A 23,984-nucleotide genomic window follows, 5' to 3' on the forward strand; every position below is an offset into this window, starting at 1 on the left:
TATCATCTTTCATGACGCACACTTTAAAGTGTACCGGTCCCAGCTGCTCTCTTAAAGGGAGTGTCACCAGAACCAGCATATCACCCCAGCCCTGCAGATAGATAGGTTACTGTCACCAGAACCAGCATATCACCCAGCCCTGCAGATAGATAGGTTAGTGTCACCAGAACCAGTATATCACCCCAGCCCTGCAGATAGATAGGATAGTGTCACCAGAACCAGCATATCACCCCAGGCTCTGCAGATAGATAGGTTAGTGTCACCAGAACCAGCATATCACCCCAGCCCTGCAGATAGATAGGTTATTGTCACCAGAACCAGTATGTCACCCCAGCCCTGCAGATAGATAGGTTATTGTCACCAGATGCAGCATATCACCCCAACTCTGCAGATAGATAGGTTAGTGTCACCAGAACCAGCATATCACCCAGCCCTGCAGATAGATAGGTTAGTGTCACCAGAACCAGCATATCACCCCAGCCCTGCAGATAGATAGGATAGTGTCACCAGAACCAGCATATCACCCCAGGCTCTGCAGATAGATAGGTTAGTGTCACCAGAACCAGCATATCACCCCAGCCCTGCAGATAGATAGGTTATTGTCACCAGATCCAGCATATCACCCCAGCCCTGCAGATAGATAGGTTACTGTCACCAGAACCAGCATATCACCCCAGCCCTGCAGATAGATAGGTTACTGTCACCAGGACCAGCATATCACCCCAGCCCTGCAGATAGATAGGTTAGTGTCACCAGAACCAGCATATCACCCCAGCCCTGCAGATAGATAGGTTATTGTCACCAGATGCAGCATATCACCCCAACTCTGCAGATAGATAGGTTAGTGTCACCAGAACCAGCATATCACCCCAGCCCTGCAGATAGATAGGTTATTGTCACCAGATCCAGCATATCACCCCAGCCCTGCAGATAGATAGGTTAGTGTCACCAGAACCAGCATATCACCCCAGCCCTGCAGATAGATAGGTTATTGTCACCAGATCCAGCATACCACCCCAGTCCTGCAGATAGATAGGTTACTGTCACCAGAACCAGCATATCACCCCAGCCCTACAGATAGATAGGTTAGTGTCACCAGAACCAGCATATCACCCCAGCCCTGCAGATAGATAGGTTACTGTCACCAGAACCAGCATATCACCCCATCCCTGCAGATAGATAGGTTAGTGTCACCAGAACCAGCATATCACCCCAGCCCTGCAGATAGATAGGTTAGTGTCACCAGAACCAGCATATCACCCCAGCCCTGCAGATAGATAGGTTAGTGTCACCGGCCTTTGTTGCTGATATTTCTTGAAATCTTAACATGTGGAAATTCAGTAGTGTGTCTGTTAAAGTGATAGAAAGTTAAAAAAAAATGCTCACCTTGGGTTTTTATTGTTCAGACTTAGTGCAATTTCATTGACAGCGTGCGGATGGGACATGACCATGTTGAAACCGTACTGCAGAACAGAAAAAAAAAATATGTATCGGTCCACGTATATATAGCATATTGGCTCATAGGCATGTTGGTTAAAAGGACTAAGTATATAGCAAAAAACGTGCAATCTCTTTATAGATCTGTCTACTTGGAGCCACCGCTAGTGGGAGCTCAGGAGCTTACTGTAGACTGTTCTCTGATTACTGTCAATGTATAAACAGTATACAGTAAGCTCCAGAGCTCCCTCTACTGGTGGCTAAAAGCAAACAGAATTTTATCCACATCTGTATAGGGATGTGGAGCTCTTTAATACAGAAACAGAGCTGAAGCCAGTATACAGATATTTTTAAAGGGGTTTTCCAGTATACAATTATTGATGGATAGGACACTAATATCAGATCTGTGGTGTTCTAACTCCAGGCAACCCCATGTTATAGCCAAGAATATTAGGTCAGGAAGAAGAGACACGAGAGACACGAGAGAAACTCATGTTGACAGACAGAGAATAAGGAAGGAAGCAGACAGCGGTGTTCTCTGTGTAGTGGCTGAAAAGAGTCACAGCAGCTTAAGTCCCTTTCAAGTGAATGAGATCTGACCTGCAGTACCTGGTCCGACCACTACACAGAGAATAGCGCTGTCTGCTCTATTCTCTGTGTCTCAGCTGCTGATCGGCAGGTGTGTAAGGTATCGGATTCCCATCACTTTGATAACCTACCCAGTGCAAAACTCTTGCACTGCCTTCCTGTGGCCTTAGAATGCTTTATCGTATACGGATTGATAGGTGACCTACCTGGTAATTCATGATCGCCCGCAAACACATGACACAGACGTGGACGTCGTCCTTTTTACAGACTAATCTGGAATTTTTTAACGTCCGTCTACTGGGCAAAGTGTTATACCTGCAACACAAGCACAATGTGGTCAGAGTATAGTCATAGGTCTTATCTCATTTATTACTGATATACAGGTCATCACATCAGATGAAAAAAACAAGAAACCAAAACCGGGGTTAAATTTAAAATATAATTTCTGTAATTCAATAAAAAAGTAGTTCTCAATTCACCGATGACTACCCGGCTTATATTACATATTACACTCTGTTCACATCTACTGTACATATGGTTACTGTTAAGGAAAAGAAACCATGTCATATGGTTTATCTTCCTCTAGAGGGAGCTGAAGAGCTTGCTGCATACTGTTTATACTCAGCACTCTATAGTAACATAGTATCTAGTAAACTCCTGAGCTCCCTCTAGTGGTGCCTGTAGGTAGCCAAAATGTCAATTCTATCTATTAAGGGTAGTTGGACCTCAGTATCAGAAAAACTAAAAACTGATTTATTTAGATTAAAAAATAAAACGGTGGAAAAATCTTTAGGACCATAGACACAAATAATCATTACTAATAACCACAACTTTAACAATAATCTCTATGTATAAGAACAAGGTCAGGTCCAGTACATAGGACATCAAAGTCACAGAAGTATTCTGGGATATTACATAGTAAAGGAGAACATAAATAGCATATATGTATATATATATAAAATATCCTGTACATATAGAGGGTGGCGGACTGTGATCCACTGCTGTCATGGTTGGAGTGATCAGTATCAGCAGGTCGCCTGTGGCCATTGTCTGTCAGGAGGCTGGGAATAACATAAGTGTCATAATGCTACATAAGCCATGTAATTACCCCAAACATTTGATTCCTAATTCACACTGACACTTATCTGTGAGCATTTTCAGGCAGGAGGTTCATTTGCCTTTAAGATGAAAAAGTGACACATGAGCGTAACAAAGGGAATACTGATTTTTTAGGACTATAAAGCTAGGGCCACAATGAAACCATTGCAGAAGAGAGAAGACCATCCCATGAGAAGACCACCTCTATGATAAGACCACTTCCATAGGAAGACCACCTCCACGATAGAACCACTTCCATATGAAGACCACCCCATGAGAAGACCACTTCCATAGGAAGACCACCTCCATGAGAAGACCACTTTCATAAGAAGACCACCTCCACGATAGAACCACTTCCATAAGTAAACCACTTCCATATGAACACCACGTCCAGGAGAAGAGGACTTCCATTAGAAGACCACCACATGAGAAGAACACGTCGTAAGAAGACCACCCCCATGACAAGACCACCTCCATGAGAAGACCAACCCCATGAGAAGACCAATCCCTCGAGAAGCAAAAAAAACTACAAAATATTATACAATGAAACCTCTCAAAAGAGAGAAGGCCACCTCCATACCGGCCATGTCCTCGATAAGAGGCGTTTAAAGGCTGATTCACACTCAATTGGGACATGTTCAACCAACACAAATTTACCATAGGCATTTTTTTTTAGAAAATCCACAACAAAAAAAGAAAACTGATTTTGATTCGCTGTCGAGTACTGACAACAGATCCACACGTGGAATCCAATACTGAAGAGTATCTCATTTCCAGGATTATAAGGCTATTACATGGCCCCAACAAAACGTTTCCAAAAGAGAGAAGACCACCTCCAAAAGAATACCGCCTCCATGAAAAGATCATTTCCATAAGAAGACCACTTCCATGAGAAGACCACCCACATGAGAAGACCACTTTCATAAGAAGACCACCCCTAGGAAAAGACCACCTCCATCAGCAGACTACCTCATTGAGAAGAAAACCTCCATGAGAAGACCACCGCCTCCTCCAGAGCGATGTCAGCCAAGCGTCACGTCCACTTTGAGCAGCTGATCTGTGGGTATCCCAGGTCCTTCGGTGAGATACTGATGGCCTATCCTAAGGCCTTAGTCACACAGTCAGTGTTTGGTTATGCTAAACTTTATGGTGGTTTTTACAGTGAGTTTCTCTGGTGATTCCATATTATATTATAGTGTGATTTCATATATTTGTAGCTACTTGTTATATGCATACATTATCATATGTTACACTATAAGTATAGTATAATAAAACCCCTATTACATGCAGTGCACCAATCACTGACGCTCAAGTGCACTAATAGCTGCTCGGGAAACTGAAGCGTTTTCGTGGGTTAAGCTTGGATTTTGCGGCCCATCAACTACTGTGTAGAATTTCCCGTCTCTTGCAGCAGATCTTGCCCCTGGCCACATGACTTCATCCTAACCTCACCAGCAAGGTCTTCCCGTGTCCTCCTGTGACTGCTCATTATCAGGGCTGGATTATGGGGGATCCGGGGGATGTAACCTGACAGCTGGAGCGTCTGCCACCGCTTCACAACAAATAGATAAAACACCACTATTTTTTGGTAGTGGTGGCTCCGGTGACCCTGATATTTCCTGAACTCGACGGAATGGAGACTGATTAGTTCTTGCCTCGCTGGTGTATCAGTATATGGCAGCAGATGGGGGGGGCGCTATAACTGTACATGTCTCGCTGGTGTATCAGTATATGGCAGCAGATGGGGGGGGCGCTATAACTGTACATGTCTCGCTGGTGTATCAGTATATGGCAGCAGATGGGGGGGGCGCTATAACTGTACATGTCTCGCTGGTGTATCAGAATATGGCAGCAGACGGGGGGCGCTATAACTGTACATGTCTCGCTGGTGTATCAGTATATGGCAGCAGATGGGAATCTCATTCACTCGGTATATACCGTAATCTGATTCACTCCACTATATCAGTATATACCGTAATCTAATTCACTCCACTGTATCAGTGTAATCTCATTCACTCCGCTGTATTCGTATACATCGTAATCTTATTCACTCCACTATATCGGTATATACCATAATCTAATTCACTCCGTTGTATCAGTATATATTGTAATCTCATTCACTCCACTGTATCGGTATATACTGTAATCTCATTCACTCCACTGTATCGGTATATATCGTAATCTCATTCACTCCACTGTATCAGTATATACTGTAATCTCATTCACTCCACTGTATCGGTATATACTGTAATCTCATTCACTCCACTATATCGGTATATACCGTAATCTCATTCACTCCACTGTATCGGTATATACTGTAATCTCATTCACTCCACTGTATTGGTATATACTGTAATCTCATTCACTCCACTGTATCAGTTTATACTGTAATCTCATTCACTCCACTGTATCAGTATATACCGTAATCTCATTCACTCCACTACATCGGTATATACTGTAATCTCACTCACTCCGCTGTATCGGTATATACGTAATCTCATTCACTCCACTATATCGGTATATACTGTAATCTCATTCACTCCACTATATCGGTATATACTGTAATCTCATTCACTCCGCTGTATCGGTATATACCCTAATGGCAGACAGGTTTACCACTCATCTGCACAAGGAGCATGTTAATGAGATTTGGGGCCGATGTGATCACTCAGTGATGACTCCCCATGACAGACATTTCCTGAGCAGTAAGAACACGGCCAGTCATAGTGAGCGAGAGAATATCCGGAATTACAAGATCCCTGAGTCATGCACATGAAGGCTGCAGAGAATGTCGCCTGGGGCTAGTAGTTCTACAACATGTTCTCCGGGTCCGTGAGGCATATTCTACATAAAAGCTGCTGTACATTCTGTCTAGGAAGGTCAATGAACAATGGGGGACGTGGAGGATTTAAAGGGAATGTGTCACAACTTTGATCTATTTATTACAACCAAATAGTGAAATCTAAAACTTTTATCGATTCTGTTTTCATTTTCTGATTGTAGAAGTTTTTATTCTATTTTCTGTACATCATTATTGAGCGGCCATCTTGCCTGAGCTTCTCCTCTGCTCTGTTCACAGCATTTAGTGATCTGCTTTACAGCACAGTCATGGCCATAGGCAGCAATAGCCTGGAACCTAATCATTAAGGTCTATGGGTGCGTTTTCTAGACAGGCTCTATGCAGGGAGGGGGAGGAGAAAAGCTGTGACATCATCTATTGTCAACAGTGATGTAATGATGGTGTTATCTATAGTGGTGTTATTCTCTATCATAATACTGTCTGTGAGTAAGGTGCCTGCTGTAAAGGAATGTTGTAGCAACCACTAGAGGGAGCTTATGTGCTTGCTCCAGACTGTCTATACCTTGAAGTGACCTATACCACAGTATGCAGTAAGCCCAGGAGCTCCCTCTAGTGGTGGTATCAGGTAGCTCGCATTCTACGCTGGAATAATTGGTCTTTTTTCCTGTATTCTTCTGGAATCTCAATGGATTAGTACCGATCCACGTATACTGCATGCGATACAATTCTATACTGGATGTCTCTATATAGAATATCGCAGTCATTATATTATTCAGTGGTTGACATTTAAATACTGCACAAAAATTCTAAAAAACCCCAATCTTCCAAGTAATGAAACGTCTATCACCGGCCGAGATGCTGCAATCACATATTTATGTACCTACCGAGAAGACTCTCACAAGACCGTGATCTACCAGCAAGCGCAATTCAACCAACTTTATTACCCATGGGAGACCATACATGTGTCTAATAAATGACTTTTCATTTCTGAAATAAATCAGGGCTGAAATAGACTGCGGAATTAAGCATTTTAGGTGGGACCGATCCCCGTGTCGTTCACCATGAATCTCTCCGGGAAAAATTAACTTCATAAGTTATACCAAATATACAACAAAAAACTGGAGAATATAGCTCAGAAAATTGTATCTTATAACAACATAGTAAGGGAGGAGAAGAGATAATAAAGGGGTCCTCCTATGATAAATATTAGTAGTGGAGGTTCTACTGTTGGAGTCATACAAGTCTCTACATAAGGGCTCATTCACACAACAAGGTTCTACAGATACAGTCCTATGAAAAAGTTTGGGCACCCCTATTAATCTTAATCATTTTTAGTTCTAAATATTTTGGTGTTTATAACAGCCATTTCAGTTTGATATATCTAATAACTGATGGACACAGTAATATTTCAGGATTGAAATGAGGTTTATTGTACTAACAGAAAATGTGCAATATGCATTAAACCAAAATTTGACCGGTGCAAAAGTATGGACACCCTTATCATTTTATTGATTTGAATTCCCCTAACTACTTTTTACTGACTTACTGAAGCACAAAATTGGTTTTGTAACCTCAGTGAGCTTTGAACTTCATAGCCAGATGTATCCAATCATAAGAAAAGGTATTTAAGGTGGCCAATTGCAAGTTGATCTCCTATTTGAATCTCCTCTGAAGAGTGGCATCATGGGCTACTCAAAACAACTCTCAAATGATCTGAAAACAAAGATTGTTCAACATAGTTGTTCAGGGGAAGGATACAAAAAGTTGTCTCAGAGATTTAACCTGTCAGTTTCCACTGTGAGGAACATAGTAAGGAAATGGCTGTTACAAACACCAAAATATTTAGAACAAAAAATGATTAAGATTAATAGGGGTGCCCAAACTTTTTCATAGGACTGTAGGTGCTGGGTTTCTTCTGAAGCTTTGCTTTGGGTTTCTGCTGCAGCTTTGCTTTGGGTTTCAGCTGCAGCTTTGCTTTGGGTTTCAGCTGCAGCTTTGCTTTGGGTTTCTGCTGCAGCTTTGCTTTGGGTTTCTGCTGCAGCTTTGCTTTGGGTTTCTGCTGCAGCTTTGTTTTGGGTTTCTGCTGCAGCTTAGCTTTGGGTTTCTGCTGAAGATTAGCTTTGGGTTTCCACTGTAGCTTTGCTTTGGGTTTCAGCTTTGCTTTGGGTTTCTGCTTCAGCTTTGCTTTGGGTTTCAGCTGCAGCTTTGCTTTGGGTTTCTGCTGCAGCTTTGCTTTGGGTTTCTGCTGCAGCTTTGTTTTGGGTTTCTGCTGCAGCTTAGCTTTGGGTTTCTGCTGAAGCTTAGCTTTGGGTTTCCACTATAGCTTTGCTTTGGATTTCTGCTTCAGCTTTGCTTTGGGTTTCTGCTGCAGCTTCGCTTTGGGTTTTAGCTGCAGCTTTGCTTTGGGTTTCTGCTGCAGCTTTGCTTTGGGTTTCTGCTGCAGCTTTGTTTTGGGCTTCTGCTGCAGCTTAGCTTTGGGTTTCTGCTGAAGCTTAGCTTTGGGTTTCCACTGTAGCTTTGCTTTGGGTTTCAGCTTTGCTTTGGGTTTCTGCTTCAGCTTTGCTTTGGGTTTCAGCTGCAGCTTAGCTTTGGGTTTCTGCTGAAGCTTAGCTTTGGGTTTCCACTATAGCTTTGCTTTGGGTTTCAGCTTTGCTTTGCTTTGGGTTTCTGCTGCAGCTTTGCTTTGGGTTTCTGCTGCAGCTTTGCTTTGGGTTTTAGCTGCAGCTTCGCTTTGGGTTTCTGCTGCAGTTTTGCTTTGGGTTTCTGCTGCAGCTTTGCTTTGGGTTTCTGCTCCATTACCAGCCAGCACATGGCACCCCACCACTGATTTCGGCATATTTAGATTTTTTTTCTCTAGCCCCCACCATTCCTGAGCAATGAGTCTTGTTAGTTTCAGTAGTCTACATGCAAATTAGGCTCCTTACTGTCAAGTAGGTGGTGCTAGGCTAGAGTAGATAGGCCAGGACATCCCACCTGACAGTAGAGAGCCTAAATAACAAACTGGATGCTGAAAATATCTGTACCAATTGCTCAGGAAAGGTGGGGTATACTTCCAACTGCACCAGAATCAGTGGAGGGGGACCTGTTGAAGGATGCAAAGAGTTGGAGTTGGTGGAGGTGATGAAAGGTCCCTTTTAAATGCACTATTTCTACCAATGACTATAAGAGCGTTGCTCACTGTATGTTAGCAGTTGATAACAGAGACTATTCCAGGAGTAGCGGTCTGGGGATTCCTTATGGGACACTTGAAACCTCCTTATGGGAAGTTATGGGCGGAGAAGGAACAACCACCCAGACTCAAACTTAAGCCAAATCCGTCTCGAGTCGGGCATTGTTACATTTATAGTCATTGATAGTTATTTTAGCCTGCTCTTATATTATGATACAGTCTGTAAAAAGAATGTAGTGAGTCTGTATATAGGAATGTCATGTGTCCACCCCCCTCCCCCACAATTCTATATTCTCTTATCAGTATATTCAGGCTAAGAAATAAAGTCTAGGCCATAAGCCCTCTGAGTGTACGCTCCTCTCTATAGGCACATACAATACTAGTAAGTTATTATGTTACACGGCTATTTATATAGCGTTGCCATGTAAGTGACATCAAAAACTGTGTTAACTATTCCCGATGGATCCTCATTCATTCTTGGGGCTTCTAGAAGAAGTGTCGATTAGTTAAACATAGATTTTTTTTTTCTATTATTTTAAAGAGACCTGTTACTATTATTTTTGTTACTAGTAATTATATTCTTCTTATTATTATTATTATTACTACCTTGCAGAGGAGGCTGACCAGTGGCCTTACAAATGGTTTATCTACTTCTGACTAGCTGCTTGTGCCATTGCTTGTAAGCCGTAAGAAGCTCTCCTGACTCCTGACTGTGCCCAGATTTCTTTCTATGTCATGGATCTTTTTAGCTGTATCATCATCTGGATTTGTTTCCCAGTTATGGTGATTTGGACTTTTATCAGCTATTTGCTATTTTACAGTTACTCCTGGCAGAATGATATGCAAAGAAACCAGTAGTAATTATCAGGAGCATAGATGTAGGGATAGCAGTTACTAAAGAGCCACAAAAGTCCTTCTGACCAGGGCCAGCTCCAGGTTTGTGTGGACCCATAGGCGACAGCCTCAGTGGGCCCCTTTTGGAGTAACTCATGTACACTGCAGCAAAAAACAATTGAAATTAGGTGTTTTTTTTGCTGAGGTCGACCGACTGGATTTGACTGTAATAACAGCCTATTCCATACAAGTAGATACAACCTGTTCAGACATTGAAAAGTAAAGAAGAGATGGATTCTTCTTTATTTTCTGGCCCTCACACAGTATTATATGCTCCAGAGCGGCCTCAACATAATACTATATGCTCCAGCATGACCCCTACATAGTATTATATGCACCACAGTGGCCCCCACATAGTATTATATGCTCTACAGTAGCCCCCACACAGAATTGTATGCTCCACAGTGGCCTCAACACAGTATTATATGCTCTACAGTGGCCTCGAACACAGTATTATATGCTCCATAGTGGCCACAGTGGAGCTTGGGTCACCGGCACTTGCCCAGGTAAGACAGGTGCTGACACCAGCCCTGCCTCTGGTAAGTAGGGGCCCGACTCCAAATTTTGTACTGGGACCATGAAGCTTAAAGTTACATCTCTGGTAGGGGGGCAGATATCTCTGTACGGTACATGTTCCCTGCCTCAAAGAGAAATGCTAAATCTACTGCAGCCATAATGGGGCTATTATCAGCATAAAAACATACACCATGTATGATGGCTTATACAGCCACAGAACACATTAACAAGACAGACCCTAAATATATTCCAACTTTTGATAATACCTCAGGTACTCTTAAAGGGGTTCTTTACCTATGAAAACTCCAATTTGTTAGAAAATTTCACCATTGAAATCAGTAATCAGCGTTAATCTGTGGGGAGCCAACAAGTGTTAAGTTTCTCTGCAGCACCACCGCAGGAGAAATGAGGCATTACACACAGTCCATTCAAATCAATGGGTTATCTTCCTAATGCAGGACAGGACAGGTCCTCCAGATCAGGAGACGCTCTTTGTGGCTGTATTACTTCACTTCTTACTTCCACAGTAGCCATATTTTATAAAACTAACTTTGTTCTTTGGTTACTTTTGTGATGCGATGGTATGTAATATGTAACCCACATCATCTACAACCCTTTATATCCCATCTGTTCGTCTTTTTATACTCATTTTATTACCTCTCAAGAGTGACGCGCACATCGTAATTTGTATCCACAGACTCCAATGACCTTCAGTACGTAATCATGTTATTATGTCCCCCCCCGCAGGGCATGATGGGAAAAAAAAACGGAAAACAAGGTCTGCATAAGACGGCTTATCATCCCCGCGCCTAGACATTAATAAACAATTTGCTTTCGCTGACACTTTTCTTTTAAAAGCCGCACACAATCCATAAAGTAATGTCGCCATCCGACACGTGTAGTGACTGAAGCGTAAACCATGGCTGTTAATCATCGGCTGATCTATACGGCCCGCTCTTTATAGAAGAGGCAATCTCCTCTCAATACACTGTTTCCATATATCACCAAACACTCGGGCAGGACTATTTATTTTACACTTAGGTGGCGATACACCACGCTAATGCAGACTTATTTGCACATGTTGTCTCTTCGCGTAGTTTACAGCTAAGAGGGTCGGTGATCTGGAGCTTTTATTGCGGACTGAAAAAAATAAGTTTGTTACCCCGGAATTCACCGTCAGGTAGTAAAATATAGTAAATGATAGCACTAGAATAAATGCTATGGTCTTAAAGGGATGTATTATAAGTAGTCTATGGAAAGATGTCTTCTCTGCCTGCACAGAGCACAAAGAATCTTAAGACATCACTGAAGCCCAAAAACTCCAGTCACCAAGAGCTAGGGCTCAACCACCAACACCATATCTGGTAGTACTCAATTACCAGATTCCAAAGGTAAAGCACCAGCTCCAGGGCTGCTAGTACTTTACCACCAAATATCAGGGCTTTGAGTGCACCAACACCAGGGTGTAGACCGCTAAACCACCAGACGCCTGGGCTTAGGGTACTATATCACCAGACACCAGGGCTTAGAGCACTGAACCATCAAACACCAGATTTAAAGTACTAAACCACCAAGTACCAGGGGTCAGAGTACTAAACTACCAGGCACCAGGCTAAGAGTACTAAAAGTCCATAGAAAGGGCTTAGAATACTGAACCACCAGATACCAGGGCTTAGTGTACTAAACCACTAGACACCAGGGCTTAGAGTAACAACGGGCAAGACACAAAGCTTAGACTACTAAACCACCAGATACCAGGGCTTGAAGTATAGGGATTAGACTACTGAACCACGAGACATCAGGGGATTGACTACTGAACCACGAGACATCAGGGGTGAGACTACTGAACCACCAGACATCAGGGGTGAGACTACTGAACCAGCAGACATCAGGGGTTAGACTACTGAACCACCAGACATCAGGGGTTAGACTACTGAACCACCAGACATCAGGGGTTAGACTACTGAACCAGCAGACATCAGGGGTTAGACTACTGAACCACCAGACATCAAGGGTGAGACTACTGAACCACCAGACATCAGGGGTTAGAGTAGTAAACCACCAGGCATCGAAGGTTAGACTACTGAACCACCAGGCATCGAAGGTTAGACTACTGAACCACCATACACCAGATGTTAGAATGTTATACGACCAGACTCCAGGGCTTGGATACCTCAAACAATGGACACTGGGAACTGAAGCATTAAGTCCGAAACACCATTATATGAATATCTAAGGCAATGACTAATAGGGACTGATGCTCTAAACTTCAACACCAGAGACTACGAGACAATAAACCACCTGACTCACAAGCTGGGTACACTCGGGGGAAGAGAAATGCTAATAGAGCTTGATCATTGAAAGAGTTTTGAAAAAGTATGAGATGTGAGAAACCAAGACAGGATACACGGAGACAAACTGCCCGGAACATGAGAAACAACCACCAGATGGAATATGGGAACTCAAAGTCATAAAGAACTTTCTCATATCTATTCCGGAATGGAGGACGTTTCTATATTATATCCGTGTTGCGAATGTCCCGAGCAGACTTCTTCTTTATCCTCTTTACTGAACCTGTTGTGAACTCAGAACAACTTCTACTAGACTTGATGGGCCAGAGACTTCCTTGAAGACAATTGACCACAGAAATAACACCACGTACCGTAAGGTAGAATGTCTGCCCGAGCGGGTAATACTATTTCCCACAGGTGACGGTAGGTTGCTTCCTCTATGCAGGTCTTCAATTGAACGACTCCAATGTTTCGATTTATCAACATTGTTTTCTACGTTATTTTCCAGACTTTCAAAGTCAAATCTGAGGAAAAATTAAAAAAAAAAATCAGAGCTGTTTTTCATGGAATGACGGAACAAACGGCTCCTGGAAAAAAGACTTGACCGGCTCACATTGATTTCAATGGGAGCTGACTTTTTGGTCAGGATTTTGAGGCGGATACAGCCTCAAACTCCTGACCAAAATCCCCCGTGTGAACTCAGCCGACATCTTTGCTTCGGTTGACCAGTTCAGTGGGTAGCCAAAGAAAATCTACTTTTAGCAATCTTATACAAAACATTATGGGAGAATTTTTTTTTTACATATTGGTAATTGTCAATTACATGTGTACGCTGAATTGTATCTACAGTGACTTGTCAGTAAATTCGATATTTGACATAATTTTATTAGATTTTTGGTAATTAATTTTGTCTCAGTCCTAGTGACCGAGAAATGGCACGTCAGGTCATGTTTACTCATACACAAGTATGGGCAGACAAGAGCCCTTTGTACTACGTGCCATTTCCAAATGTTAGTAATTCTATTAAAATGGAATTTTTCCATCATGGCAGCTTGCGGGAAAGTGAATAATGCAAGAGCGGCTGCCAAAGTTGTATCCTGAAAGGGAAAAATCAGAAATATATTTCATTTAGCGACATTCATTTTAGAAAATCGTAAAGGAGAGTGTATGATTCTATAGCCATTAACAAGAAAATTCCTTTACTTCAACACTGGATAGTCGAGGAGTTCACTGAAAACAGACCCAGAATGGCCCAGAAAGGGTTCACTAGTTAGGAAGTTATTACTGAAGTGGAGTTAAAGGGGTTTTCTGTATTAACAACTATTATGGGGTGGGGGCAGCGGTTACAGATACAACCAGACCAGTGGTTCTTAACCTTGTTTGAGGCACCAAACCCACCAGTTTCACATGCACATTCACCGAACCCTTCTTTAGTGTTAAATCAAATATGATTTTTTTTCCAAATTTAAGACATAGGTATATGTTTTTTTATTGGTACACAAAATGAACCGTGCATAGGGCCTAGGGGTCGATCGAACCCCGGTTAAGAACCACTGAACCAGATACATCAGGCCTTTCGAGGCCAGGGACATAAAATCCTGATGCTGGCTGGTGGTATGATCTGTGTACAGGGCCCTGAAGGCAAGAGAAGTCAGGGGCGAGGGGTGGTAAACACATACCTGTTTGGGGTCTCATTAATTTAGGAGCCTGGTCGAGAGTTTTATTAATTTACAAATCTGATGTGGGGTCTGAATTAATTTCAGGTTCTTATCCAGGGTCTGAATTAATTTCTGGATTAGGTCCTAGGTCTCAATTAATGTTATGGGTCTGGCCTAGAGTCTGAATGAATTTACGGCCTGTATTTATTTAGGGGTCTGAATTAATTTCTGGATCTGATCTTAGGTCTTAGTGTATGAATTAATTTAGGGGATCTGGGTTCTGAGTTTTTTAGGCTTCTAATATGGGATTTGAATAAATTTTTGAATTTGGTCTAAGGTCTCAATCAATTTAGGGGCCCGGCCTACGGTCTGAATTCATTTTTGGATCTGATACGAGGTCCGAATTAATGTAAAGGTCTGACCTGGGGTTCTAAATATATTTTTGGATCTGGTCTAAAGTATCATTAAATTTAGGGGTCTGGCCTATATTAATTTATTTAGTGTAATCTTAGGTCTTAATTGATTTAGGGGGCAAGGGCCTGAATTAATTTAGGAGTCCAGAACAATTTAGGATGGTAAAATTTTGGGGTAGAGGGCCCGCCACTTTCTAGTGCTATTATGTCCCAGCCTCAGCCTCTGCCCACAATATTGTCCTGACCGTCCTGTACGGGTTCACCAAGGCAAATGGCGCCATCCTGAACTGGGCTGACTTTTTTGACTATGCTTCCATGATACTTACGTGACTGCGTATTGTGCAAAGGAGAGGTATTCCACGAGGACATCCAGCCCCTTGTTCTCTTCATTCAAAAATTCTCTCACCCATCTGTCCAATAAAAAAACGATCATCATTAACCATTTCTGTGACAGAAGTGAGAACGTATCACCTAAAAATGTCAAATGCCGACCAATTCATTAAGCATAACCATAGAGAAACAGATCCGGAGAACATGGGTCAAACAGCTGTAGTTACACCAAAGATTCGAGACCTTGGAAACTTTTGCTTAGCGTCTGAATGGGGCGTCTATCACTAGAAGGCCAAGGAAACGCTGAATTCTGATGCTCTGACAAAAATGTCTTTTATAAAGTTCACAGTTCACATTGCGTCCAGAATTTTTGTTTTGCTGCCTGGCAAGTGCCCGGCTAAAAATACCAGCAACGGGCCATGAAGTTCTTTAACCCTTTAGCTCAAGGGTATCAACACTCGTAACCGAATGTCAATCAACTATGTCCTAAATTTGCTTTTTTTTTTTCCAGATTTTATTTTTATTTTAGAATTTTTTATACAATTTTTTTTTTGCCTTTGGTCCACTGAAGCCAAGAGTAATGGAGGATTATATACAATAGGATGCCACATATCTAGATCAGCTGGAGGCCTGAAGTTAAGGGAGACAAAATAATTCATTTCCCTAAATAATAATTGAAAGTTCAGGTTTCTGTTCTTATCTTTAATTTTTAAGTGCCCAAAATTGTGGTTAGAAACAAGTCAATGCAAGATGTGAAGTATCACCTATATGTGTCACCACAGCTTGCACAGGGTTAGGGTCACTCACCCTTCCAGAATACTTAAAGGAGATCTCCAAGATGAGATCCTGAAGGCCTGTATTTAGGATAGGTCATCAGTATCAGATATGTGGGGGTTGGACACCAAACACCCCACTAATCTGCTCTTTGAAGAGTCTTCGGCATTCGGACGACCTCTTCACTGCTTACACCTTGGCTTCAGTTCGCATGCGCCAAATCTTGGTTGCATGCATGGTGAAGCTAGGGTGCACATGCCCAACCCACCAGAGATGAGTCCAATGAGACTCATCTCTAGGTAAGTTTTTTAATGCGGCATGGAAAGTGTTACAACAGGACCACTAGGGACACTAACCCCCCAGCCCATAAGAGCCTGTGGCTGGTTTCGTGTCCCGAATCGACCTGACGGGTTCCCATTAAGTGCTGCATTTGCTTTTTCATGGATGGCCTTGGTATTGCTAGTTGAGGTGCTAAGCTGGGCACCCAATATGGAAGGAGACGGCCACAAGATCCTTATTACAGATTGCTCCAGTATAATAACTGTATGTTACCAAGACCATGGGCGAAACCTACGAGCAGAAATGATGAATGGATCGTACTTGCCACAGCCTGATCATTTGTATGGAAAGAGTAGACTAAACTTTGTGGTTTTAGCTAAAAATAACCTTATTTGAAGATGTGGTTTTTTTTCCATTTCGCTAAATTCATAATGTTCTCGCTTATAGGAAGCCGCTCGCAAATGGGTAACATAACCAGGCTTCAGTAGGCATCCAAATCCAATCTCCTCCTCTCTTTGGCACAGAAAACTGCTTAGCTCACCAATCTGGCAGCATCAAACCAGCGCTTATATGCCCTATAAAACCTAATAGATGTAATTACTAGGTATATGGCAGATGCGTATCCAGAGCCTGCAGACAGCCCAGGCACTTAAAGCACAACAGACATTTACTAAGTACATTTAATTGCAGGAAACGTCAAATCTGCCAATCAAAAAGTACAAAAAAAAAAACACGGTATGTTTTCTTACCCTATGTGATTTGTTCTCAAAGAGATTTCCAGTTCCCGTAGAACCTGAGTGGACTCCTGTACTCGCCTCCGAAACTTCTACAGACACAGAAGAGGACAAGAAAGACATTAGTGGTCAACTGGACGAATAAGGCGTAGTCACACACGGCAGACATTTTTGCAACAGTTGCCATCTGAACAGTTCCATTCGTTTCAATGGGCAGCAGTGGAATTGTGATTTCGGGGGCCACAAGCACTTCCTTCTTTACCAAAAAACTGCTCCTTTTTTTGTCCCCCACAGAGTTACTGCCCCCTTTTTTGGTCCCCTCAAGTAAACTTCCCCCTGTTTTTTATCTCATCATACTATACTGCCCCCCTTTTTTGACAACCCAACCCCTTGACAGGTGAGGCCGCTACCTATTATTCCAACAGGTATTAGCCAATATTTTACTCCCCAATTCCTGCTCATGTCCAGTCTGTTCTCTGCTTTGGTGAAGGACCGAAACAGAGGCGGGCCTGGACAGGAGTGGGGACGGCTGAGTAAAATATCGGCTACTATCTGTAGGAATAAAATGCTGATTTTACTGGAACTCGATGATGCAGAGGCCTCTGATCTCCAGGGCTCGCTGCAATTGTGTGGATTACATTATGGCCAAATCCGCCCCTGTAAATGGGGTTGTTGCAGCAGCAAGCGGATGCATTTCTACAATCCCCATTCACATGACTGAGACGGCTGCAGAAATTTGTGCAACAAATCTGTCACATGTGAATAGACCCATAGATGTGCACCAAATAGTGTAGTATATTCATAATGCATGTAAAGGGGTCTTACCAGTTAAGGCCAGGGTCACATGTGACTTAGTCGCACCAGATTAGGTTAATCCACTGCAATATACATTACAAATCCCATCTACAGACTGCTGAAAAAAACTCAGAGCTTAAAGTGCCTTGTGCTGAAGGTTTTGGGTCATGTCTTTGTTTTGCTGCTGATTCGGTGCAGAGCTTGAAAACCTGCCGAGTCGTTGGATGAAAACCCACTATGAAAAACAGGCGTTTTTGGCTTCTTTTTGCCCTGAGTGGGTTCACGGTGGGACGTCAGCAGCGGCATGAGGCATTGTATGCTCATGCATAAATATGCAAAGAACCAATAAAACAGGCAGAGCTGCAGTGTAAAGCATGGTAGAGAACAACAGAGCCACGGTTGGTATTAGGATGTGGCAAACTGGGCATTTGCATAGGGACTCTGTTTCCTAGGAGGTTTCCTGAGGATGAGATTACCAGGGGCAGCTTAAAACTGTTTGTGTCCATATACTATAGTGTCACTATACGGTACTATACATTGCTGATGGATCTGACAACTAAAAACTAATATTGCATGAAGACTGCTGGCAAAACCCAAGTTCTGATAACAACATGACTATGAGTAAGGTGGACGGACACAATACTTTGCTGACAACATGGAAATGTCCATAAAACAAGACGTTTCTCAGAGTCCAAAGTCTGACAATTTTCTCCTTTATGGCTCATTAATGAATAAAGGGCCAGTCCTATTCCTGCCACATATAAACTTCACGAGTATTACACGTATGTTTTCATAAGAAATATTAACACTAGAACTAATTGCTTAAAACGCCATAGCAGCCGCTGGTAATGGAAAATTATAAAAACACTGCGCCGCATAGACTTCAGTACAGAGGAACCGCCATCAATTTAAAAGGGTTTTGTCACTCGGCCAATTTTCCCTTTTAAGACATATAACCATATAAATGAAAATCTCGGATTCCAACTCAACGTGACCTAGTTGTGGTGTAATGTGGACTCAGATCGCTCATACTTCACAGATGGGGTCATACAAAAGTGGAGACACCAGCTTATCCGGATGACAGTGGATGTAAAAACGTCGTCAATGTATCTAACGTCATGACGAGATGAATATTTTCCATGGGCATGCTCTAACCCCAAAAATACAGTGCTGTGCAAAAGTTTTAGGAATGAGAAAAGCGCAACGGAGTAAGAATTCTTTCAGAAATAGAAGGGTTAATAGTTTATTTTATGAAGTGAATAAAGAAAAAAGAAATGTAAATCCCATCAATATTTGGTGTGACTTTTGCCCTTTGGAGGAGTCCTGGAAGTGATGATATGGCCCCCACAGATATAACCCTGATCTCAACATTATCCAGTCTGTCTGGGGTGACATGAAGAGACAGACGGATTGGAGCAAGCTGAAATCCACAGAAGATCTGGGCTTAGTTCTCCAAGATGGCGGCGGGAACAACATCCCTGCCCAGTTCTGCCAAAAACTGTACCGAGAAGAAGGCAAAGGTCACACCAAATATTGATGGGGTTTACAGTTCTCTTTTCTTCATTCACTTCATCATTCATAAGCCATTTACAATAGGTTTCCAGGTAGAGGTCTCTCCTCAGTAAGTAGACGTTGATCTGTGTGGCCTGGAGGTAAAGCGACTATTATTAAACAAAACACAGGAATTAATTAGGTTTTTCCCAGACTATAAATGCCACTCCCTGCTTTATTTTGGTTGCCAAATGCAGTAAAATTTGGATAATCTAAGTCTAGTTACAAAATAGATGATATGCAAAATGTGATACACCTAAAAACTACCAAGACATGGGAGAAGGGGGTGTTGGGACAAGTGATAAAAGTTATGAACCACTACTTTTTCAGGACTGGATGCCTAGTTACTGCCACACCATTAAGGAGGAGATGTTGACTAGGGGGATCGGATCCCACCATCACTACCAGCTTCTCCACCACAGCCTTGAGATAATATTTGTGGACCTCTATCTTGTCTAGATTTAGTGTCCATTTGGTGGCACATCAACTATGAGAAGTTGTTGACGGACACAAGATTCACACCTGCATTGTGGACCTAAAAAACGGAAATGAAATTTGCTTAAAATGCGGGGACCCTATACACTATAATGGGTTCTGCCGAGTTTCCGTCAAGCGGAATGGGGGACGGAATCCCCCAACGCTGAGCAGTCGCCTAGCTTGCTTATCGCTACTTTGTTCACTGTTGTATATTATTTTGCCTCCTGTTTCATACGATAAATACCTTTGAAACTAAGAAAAACGTATTGCCATAAACTAGGACTCAGTAGTAATAGACACCAGGCAAGACTGTTCAGATTGAGATGATGACAATCCGACCCACCATGATCTCCACTCTCAGAGCTCAGCACTGGATATTTGCACATCCGGCTTGTCTATATATCAAAAAAGTTGTCCCAATGACTTGGTCAGAAGTCAGATTTTTGAATGTCTTTGTGACAGTTCTAAATATTCTGCCTTTTTGGCTGCTCTCGAGAACTTTCCATTATACGGCCCCTTCTCATTTTCTTCTGAATATGATGTACGAGCTGTCGAGGAGAATCTGAAGGATTGGTCAGAAATATTCTCTTACCTTTCTTGTTACTGCTGGATCTAGATATCCTTTCAGCTTCTGAATATACGTGTGTGGAGGGTTCTTTACTTGAAATCTTTCCTAGAAAAAAAAAAAGTTGAAAATGCTGTAAATTTCTTGAACAAACAAGGATGAAGAACATGGTGGACCCTACAAGAACACATAAAACCAACAGCCTATTGCACTTGGGCAGTACAGACAACTGTAACACAGCGTGGTATTCCAAATTTACCATTTGGATCCAAATTTGGCCATAGCCAGGGGCGTATCTACCATAGAGGCAGCGGAGGCGGCTGCCACAGGGCCCGGACCACTAGGGGGCCCGGTGACAGCCCTACCGCTGCGGGGTTTTTTTGTTTTGTTTTTAATAGGCCGTTACGGGCCCTATTCACTTGCTGATCCTGGCAGGGCCAGGATCGGCAAGTGACACCGCGGGCCCCACAAACACTATCATTATACTCGGCGGACTGGGAGAGGTAAGGGAACCTAAAAAATACTGTTACTTACCTCTCCACTATCCTGCCAGGCCTCCATCATTTGTGTCTGACGTCTCTGACGTCACATGACCCGGGCCTGCTTCCCGGGTCATGTGACGTCCGACGTCATTAAAGCAGGACAAGAGCGGCGGCCAACAGCCTAGGAGCCGGGGAACAGGTAAGCAACTGTTTCTGTTTTTTTAATGTTTTTATTCCCCCGGGTCTCCGATTATTATACTCTGGGGTCTGAAAAGACCCCAGAGTATAATAATTGTTTATGGGTGTCCACAGTGGGACATAATACTTTGTGTAGGGGCCACTATGGGGCATAATACTGTGTGCAGGGGACACTATGGGGGATAGTACTGTGTGCAGGGGACACTATTGGGGATAATACTGTGTGCAGGGGCCACTATGGGACATAATACTGTGTGCAGGGGCCACTATGGGGCATAATACTGTGTGCAGGGGACATTATGGGGGATAATACTGTGTGCAGGGGCCACTATGGGGCATAATACTGTGTGCAGGGGCCACTAAGGGACATAATTCTGTGTGCAGGGGCCACTAATGGACATAATACTGTGTGCAGGGCTTACTAAGGGACATAATATAGTGCAGAGGAGGGGGTCGGTCGAGGTCTTTGGAGTCGGTTTGGGGGGGGGGGCATGTCAAAAGTTCACCACGGGGCCCTGCCATTCCTAGTTACGCCACTGGCCATAGCCAATAATTGTCTAGAGCCGACTCATTGAGACTCGAAAGAGCTTGGGAGAGTTTTCCAGACATGTACTGGACAGGTAGGTGGAGGAGATAAGATGCCACACCATCTTTTGTCAGTAGTGAATATAATAATGTATGAGTGATGTTATCTGTAAAGGTGTTATCTTCTATTGTAATCCTGTCTGTGATGTAAATGACTCACTTTACTAGGTTGGTCTTACACAACTGTAATGGTATGATGGTCCACAAGTTGCTGATCAGCAACATAGACACCACAGACGCCCGTGTCCTGCCGCACTCGCCCATAGAGTTCTATGGGCGAGTCCGTGCAGTGCCGTGAATTCACGGCCTTTGCAGACCTGCTCTATTCAGTGTGGACCTCGGTTACGGCCCGGCACACCAAGGATACAATATCCGGTGGTGTAAGAGGCCACACTGAATATAATGTGTCCGCAATTGAAAACCCTCAATTTCGGACCACTTGCAGACTTAAATTATGTTCGTGTAAGACCAGCCTTAGGCTTAGTGGTAACAGTGAGAATTTCAGGATATAGGAAGATTTATAAACTATAGATGACATGAGAAATAAAACATTAAATAAAAATAGTATAATAAAAAATATGCAAAAATTCTTTAAAAATATGTTTGATATAAAAACATGGTTTAACAATAGCCCGTTCCCTTTGAAGAATAGCTTTTCTGACAAACAGTTAACCTATTTAATATTTCATCATTAGGTTTAGTGGTCAGAGTGAAAAGTACTTAATACAGTTTGCGACATGGAATTTTTTTAAAAAAATAACATCACATAAAATTTATAAAAAATAAGCTTAATATAAAACTTGGTTTCAAAAAGTGGGTCATTTTCTGAAGGTACACCCCCTTTAAATTTACAGGCTACTAGTCGACGTGACTGAACATAGGATTCGTGAATCATAATTTATGACGTTACTATTCTTCGGGCATTATTCATCTCTGAAAACCAAAGATAATTCCAAAGCAACAGCCAACCGTACCCCTTGCCAAAACCTGTTGCATTAGGCAGCAAGCCTGGACTTAGAGAAATAACTTTCCACAAGCGCTATCCTCTGTGAATGAGCTGCAGGATTGTCAGAGACGGATTTCCTCAATGAACTCAAGATATCATAAAGCTGTTATTCTTAGCCGCCTGCCCAAACGACAATGAGGGCAGAAATAAAGTCGGGAGAGGAAGTAGATTTACTACACTACGAGAACGGTGCAATGGACGGCAGAGGAGTGCCCAATGTACAAGGTCCTTATCTAAGAAGAATCCCCCAACTATAATGCTCAGGGGTAAAGCTGTTAGCTGTAGGGGCAACAAGAGTTTAATCTGCCTGCAGCTCCACCACAGGGCAAATGGTGTATTACATTGTTATCAAATCTATCAATGGATTGTTTATGTAATGTATAGACATGCTGGGTCCTCCAGCGTGACAGACTCTCTATAGCGGATTTCCACTCTGCGCTGGGCTCTCCTTCAATGGGAGGCAACGATGGACTTGTCATTTTGGAAAAAGAAGTCCCTGCTCGACCTTGTTGCAGATTCCGCAGCTCATTCAGTACGAGGCTCGTGCAGATCAGACCCAATGTCTGAGTCTATAAGCAAGCAAACCTACGGCAGAAAGCTGAAGCTCTGCTTTAGCCTTCTGCGGCATGGCCAGAATTTGGTAAAGAATCTGAGGCAGAAAACCATGTCAAATTACTCTCCAAATTCCTCCCTGTGAACCTAGACTTAGGCCTCATGCACATGACCAAGTGTTCAGGCCAAGAGTAGTCCGATTGTTTAAGACAATACACTTCTGAGTGTCATCTAAGTTTCTTCCATTGATTTTAAGGGGAGTTACTTTCAATTCCAATCCATTTTCAATATAGGACCTATAGGATCTATAGATATCGAAACAGAATCCAAAATATACAATGAATTAAGTTGAAAAATCTGTAAAAGAAACCACATACAACTTGGCTTACAAGATTCGGATGTAGCCTTTTGTCATAGCCAAGGGAGGTGTATGGGAAATGAAGAAAGTGTCTGCTATTTTTAAGAAACAGCGCCCCTCCTTCCAATAGGTTGTATCTGGTATTGCAGCTAATCCCCACTTGCTTGCATTAAGCAGCGATACCGACCACATTATAAAACCAAGAATGTTTTTGAAGGTATCAGGCTTTCTTCTATATTATCAAACATGTTGCGTGCAAATTGCGACTCTCTAGTTATTGTGAGGACTCCTTCCAGGAGACTAGTGGTCGTAGTTCCAGACGACTGACTGGTCTGCTTAGCTTCTATATCAGACGTCTTATTACACAATATCAGTCTGGGTTTTTTCCTTTGGCACTCTACGTGATCATCTAAAGGCCAACCTGTCACTTTAGA

General features: G+C 42.6%; 1 protein-coding gene across 9 annotated transcripts in view; it reads right to left on the reverse strand.

The window, feature by feature from the left end:
• Positions 1-23,984, reverse strand: part of FMNL2 (formin like 2) — a 157,647-nt gene that overhangs the window by 46,865 nt on the left and 86,798 nt on the right. For all 9 annotated transcript variants that reach the window (XM_075284463.1, XM_075284457.1, XM_075284462.1 and 6 more), the window contains exons 3-8: positions 20,397-20,477; positions 16,997-17,073; positions 15,191-15,274; positions 13,165-13,317; positions 2,232-2,340; positions 1,387-1,463 (exon numbers count right to left, since the gene is read on the reverse strand). In XM_075284463.1, the coding sequence (XP_075140564.1) occupies positions 1,387-1,463; positions 2,232-2,340; positions 13,165-13,317; positions 15,191-15,274; positions 16,997-17,073; positions 20,397-20,477 (581 nt within the window). The remainder of the gene's footprint in view (positions 1-1,386; positions 1,464-2,231; positions 2,341-13,164; positions 13,318-15,190; positions 15,275-16,996; positions 17,074-20,396; positions 20,478-23,984) is intronic.

This window comes from Leptodactylus fuscus, chromosome 8 (genome assembly GCF_031893055.1).
Source record: "Leptodactylus fuscus isolate aLepFus1 chromosome 8, aLepFus1.hap2, whole genome shotgun sequence".
Classification (NCBI taxonomy): Eukaryota; Metazoa; Chordata; class Amphibia; order Anura; family Leptodactylidae; genus Leptodactylus; species Leptodactylus fuscus.